The 5,487-nt window shown below is 26.2% G+C and overlaps 1 protein-coding gene across 1 annotated transcript; it reads right to left on the reverse strand.

Annotated features, from left to right (window-relative positions):
• Nucleotides 1-1,457: 1,457 nt before the first annotated feature.
• Nucleotides 1,458-3,515, reverse strand: LOC111031355 (acyl-coenzyme A thioesterase 13-like). The gene is made up of 3 exons (XM_022311260.1): nt 3,339-3,515; nt 2,104-2,312; nt 1,458-1,736 (listed from the first exon to the last, which is right to left on the reverse strand). The coding sequence occupies exons 1-3, from the start codon at nt 3,423-3,425 to the stop codon at nt 1,583-1,585; spliced, it is 450 nt and encodes a 149-aa protein (XP_022166952.1). The 5' UTR covers nt 3,426-3,515; the 3' UTR covers nt 1,458-1,582.
• Nucleotides 3,516-5,487: the final 1,972 nt, after the last annotated feature.

Here is a 5,487-nt window from a genome sequence, read left to right on the forward strand (position 1 = left end):
TAATTGAAGTAATTCTGGAATGTTTTAAGTATTTACGATTAAGGTTTTCTTATAACAACAAAAGAATTGGAATCCATTTGAGGAGAAAGAGAAACCATTATTAAATAGGTTAGAATATTTAATCCTTATGTCGTTCAAATTGGTAACCTATAAATCTCGAGTTCAAACTAGGTGAATAAGTCCAAAATTCAAATAGGCGGGTACCCAGTCTTAAAAAGTTAATAGATGAGGTCTTATGCTTAACTTTTCTTTTAATTTCTGCAAGAAGAACTAGTGAATATTCTTGTTCTAACATTTTAAGCCTTAAGTATACAAATCAAAAATATTATTCATTTTCATCACAAAATTATTTACACATTTTCGTAGTTTTCAAACAAGTTTTGTTGAAAGTTGTAAAGCATTTTCTTGTAGTAAGTCAACATTTCAACTTTAGACACTCATAAAAAATATAAAAGTATGTAAATACTGGGAATTTTTCCTACCCAATATGAAATTTTTCTCTTAAAAACCCAAAGTCCCAACTTCCTTTTGAAACCAGAAATGTTATTGAAGTTGAAGATTGAAGCATTTTTACTGCTTCAAAAGACGATCAAGTCTCAAAACATTTAAAATAAAAAATAAAAATCAATACATTTATCACTTTTTTCAGAATCTAAAATATTGTACTTTACTACTTAACATTATTTGTATCCAAGCAAAAATAATTTTTTATTTTTATTTACCTTCATCAATCATTATTATATATACATTTCTTCTTTCCGTGTGGGAAGCATATTTTTTGCGTGGGTTTGAGTAGTTCCCTAGAAGGTTTAGGTTCACAATTAGACCCGGTGGCTCTAACTCAGAGAGGTGCTCAAAAAGGAATTTTAAGATTTATGATGGACATTCTATTTGTAAATGGTTGCTATTGATTAGGTACATGAGAAATAATTAGTAGAAATTAGGTTGTCTTTAGTTACAGGTAAAAGCTTGCATCAAATTGCCATGTTTATGGTTTCAATTAAAGAAATTACATCTTAAAACAAATATGGGAGTTGAATGTACGTTTGAAGCTTGTATAGGTACTCAAAAACTACTTAGTTGATTTTGTGAACATTTCAAATTTTTCATGGAGTTTTCAGGATGAGTAATTTGAATCACTATCGAATTATAGCAAGTGCTATATCCAATCCACCACAAGCAATTTGTCTATGTTGGTCAAATTAGTTTATAAAGCCATGTACATATGCACCGACGCAAATTTGCCTGTGAATTGACCAATATTTTTAAATAGTCCATAATTACCCGCCTCTAAATTTGCTAACAATTTTAATGCATATTGTATTATTTCAAAAAAATAAATAAATAGTTGACAAGGTTAAATGTAGAAAATAATCTATTATGTAAGCATAATATGGTAAAAAGTTAAATATTTTATTAAAATCTAAAAACAAATAACACAACGTCTAAACAGTATGTATAAAAAAGAAACAATTTTTACTATTCAACTGAAATAAGTTTGTTGGTATCATACATGGTATAATAGCCATAATACATTTTTTTCAAACAGCCCATTTTACATAACACAACACAACTTTTCATATTATCCTACAAACTTAGTGTGTGAACCTTGAGCTAAGATAACATTATCATCTTTCCTTAATAATGTCACTTTTAGAAATGCTAAATTTCTCCCAAATTTAACAGTCTCGGAATTAATAACTATTTTGTCACCAATTTTTGCTGAATTATGATACCTGAAACAAATAATAATACAATTAATAAAATGTAGGTACATAAAATAGTAATTTTTTTTTAATATTATATTTTATTTGAAACTGATGATAAATCTAATTATATCGATCGAAAAAAATTTTATTTTCTTATGTAAAATGAATGGGATTAGATACCTATTTTTTTTTATTTTTTTTTAATCTTAAAAGAAGATACAGGACTTTCCTGAACAAGCTTGTGTGGAGAAAAAAATACATAATTATAAATTAATATTATTATTTATAGATCATCAACAAGAAACAATTATTTAATAAACTTTGTAGAAATTATAAACATTTTTATTGGAAATAAATTAAAAAAAATAAATTGTAATAATAAAAATATACATACGAAACATGAATATCAACTGAAACACCACTGTTAGGCGCTGAATCAATGTTCTCAACAATTTTCGGATGAGTCAATACAGCCAAACTCGACAAATAATCTACGGCAGCAGCTGTAAAACCTCCATGGAGTGTACCATATTCATTGGTATGTTGTTGTTCAACAACCATCTCAGCAACACATTGGCCATTTCCACCTGATATTAAATTCACCTTGTGGAAGTATAGAATCAATTTAATTTGTGAACCAGTCAGACTTAAAAATCTATAATTTTAAATAAAAATTTTATTTTACAATTACATAGAGGTGTGCTGATAGGAGGCGAGGGTGTTTTGTCTAACCATGACTTATTTTTGTTAAACAAAATATATGATAAAGCAATGAATGTATACATAACGTGGTCTGAGAATAGTAAAAAATTCATATCTCCCCCTTCCAAAAAAGATGAGCACGTCACTGCAACTAACCAATACCAACAAATATATTATAACATTAAAGAAACCATGTAGGTATACATTTAAATTATTATTTTTTGCATTGTATGAGACCAGCTATTTTGGTTAAACAATTACTTTAAGGATATTATTGAATATTACTTTACATTTATACCTTGGTTAATGTTTATATATATATATATAGGTATAGATATGATTATTCTTTGTTCTTTAACAAAGTTATATTGCTTATTTAGAATGTCTGGTCTTATTGAGTGTCAAAAAGTTGTTGAGTACATATAGAGGCGATTACAAGAAGAGCGAAAGGGGTTAATGCCCTCCTCGTAGAATTTCAAAGATTCTTTATCATTTAGATACTTCATTTACAGAAGAGTGGATTGCTTTATTGTTTTCATAGTAAATGCTAATAATACTTAATATGTTAATAGTTTATGGTTAATCACTTTTTAAAGCTATGAGAAACTAATTTATATTTGTTTTATGCGTATAGGTAATTACATATTTTGTGTCACCTTCATTTTATTCTCAGATCCAACTCCCAAGTAACAAGTTTTTTTATAAAATAAAAACTATTAATGCTTAATACATCAAATACATGTATACTTTTATTATAAGTTTTATTTTTTTTCACAGTAAAATTTAAAATTACTATTATTTATGCATTAACAAGTAAAAATATTTAAATACACCCGATATATTATTATAATTGGTTTAAATAGTACAATAAAAAATTAGAAAGCTAGTAAGGTACTACAAATAATTATGCAACAAAATTAATATTACCTTTTCAAAAATTTTTTTGTGTGTATTACTTTTGATTGAAAAATTAAAAATTTTTCTTAATGACTCTAATGACTTGTTACTGTTCATTATAATATTATGTGAAATCAAAAATAAAATCTGATTAACAAAATATAAAATAAAATCAAAAATATCTAAGTATAAAGTTTGAATTATTTAATATGTAAATACTATTAATTATTCAAATAACAGACAAAGCAAAGAATGAAATTTTAACTATTTTCATTACAAATTATGAACATAATATTGTCATAATACAAATTTTCAGTTTTTCGCTGTGTGTAGACTTCGTTGACTGATCTCTGATAAGAAGAATCTAGATAAAATTATAGATAAATATTATCTATATAAGCCTTGAGCTCTGATCACTGATCAGTATACAACTTAGATCATATACTAGTATATGATCTAAGGTATACAAGTATACAGTGATAAGTGATAACACGATAATATAATAATATGAAACACGATCACTGCGAACAAACAATAAAAAAAATAATAATAATTAATAAATACAATAACATGTTACGTCAAGCAAGGTTTAAAAAAAAATTTATATTAAAAATATATCATAAATTATAATATATTTTAAACCATGACGTCGAACCCAAATATATATCCGTGGTCTACGATAGGGATAAACTGACTAGAGAATAGAGATATAAGAAGACAAAATTGCTATAATTCAATTAGCGGTCAAACACGATTGTAGGGGGGGTGGGGTGTGCTTAGAATAATTCAGTATCCATATGCCCATATTATATTGTTATTAAATTTGTTAATACTTATGAGTTATGACTATTATACGAGTTACGACTTCCTACATAAAATATAAAACTATTGTACATAGAAAACGATTCCGAGCGAAGACGGTCGCCAGCCTACAATATTAGTTATTCTTATTACTAAGTATGTATGTTTTATGATAGTGATACCCATTATTGTGATTTGGATAATTTATTTAAATATGATTTATAATAGTCATTAATACTAATACCTATAGTAATTTAAATTTATTTTTGTCGAATTATTTTTGCAATTTTAAAATGTCATTGTGTATATAAAATATAATAAATGCCTACTCTGAGAGTTTCAAGTACCTACCTACCCACGAATAATATTTTTTAATTTCAGCAAAATTACTAAAATCTTTATTCGTAGTTCAAATATGTAACTTCGTACAAATAACTAACTTAAAATAACTGAAAAAGAACTGTGTTTATATATTTTTTTGATTTTTTGGTTGTAGAATGATTGAAAGATAATTTGTAAATTTATAGGGGTATTCAAATGCTCGTAAAAAATTAATTTGGCTTTCCGAAGACTTTTTCTTTTGATAAATGTTGGAAAACGTAAGGAAATTTTGTATTAAATTTTCAAAAATGAGTTATAAATTTAAAAAAAATGTTACGAATTTCTAACTCAAAATAATTTGCTAATTTTAGTGATTTTTACAAACTTTTTAAATTCGAACTTTAGACGCCTATAAAAAATTATTGTTAACTTAAACTCAATTTTTTTTAATTTCTACTTACAACAGCTTAGGAGGAACATCACATTACATTTTAAAGTTTTTTGACGAAGTGAAAATTCTTTTACCGATATTAATTTAAAAAAAAAGTATATTAATTACATATACCTTTAAGACCTAGTGACTAGTGAGAATTTAAATTTTCGACCTTCCGAATGCACCAACTAGTACTAGATTCATTTTCCCATCAGTAAAGATACTGAAGTTAAAAATTGAAGAGTTATTTTGACTACTTATTGTCTAAACACTACACAGTCACAGACAATTAAAAAATCACACATCATTGTAAAATCAATACATTCATGGCTACGCTCAAAATCTGAGAGAAGCAAATTGAATAAATAAATTAAAGCATGATGCAAATAAAAAATAAAATTAAGGTAAACATATAGGGAGGTATAGCGAAATGTTTAAGCCTTAACTGTAAAAAGTGGATGTCGCTCGGCTGTATATTAGGTGTCTAGGAGGTAGCTGTAATGGATGGTATTAAATTTGAATTCAGTGATATCATATTATCATTGTATACGAAAAACGATTCTGACCGGAGACCATTGACCTATAAACTAAGTTACCTACTAAGTTCTTAGTTGATAGCAATTA

This window comes from Myzus persicae, unplaced genomic scaffold, assembly GCF_001856785.1.
Source record: "Myzus persicae strain clone G006 unplaced genomic scaffold, MPER_G0061.0, whole genome shotgun sequence".
In the NCBI taxonomy this organism is placed as follows: domain Eukaryota; kingdom Metazoa; phylum Arthropoda; class Insecta; order Hemiptera; family Aphididae; genus Myzus; species Myzus persicae.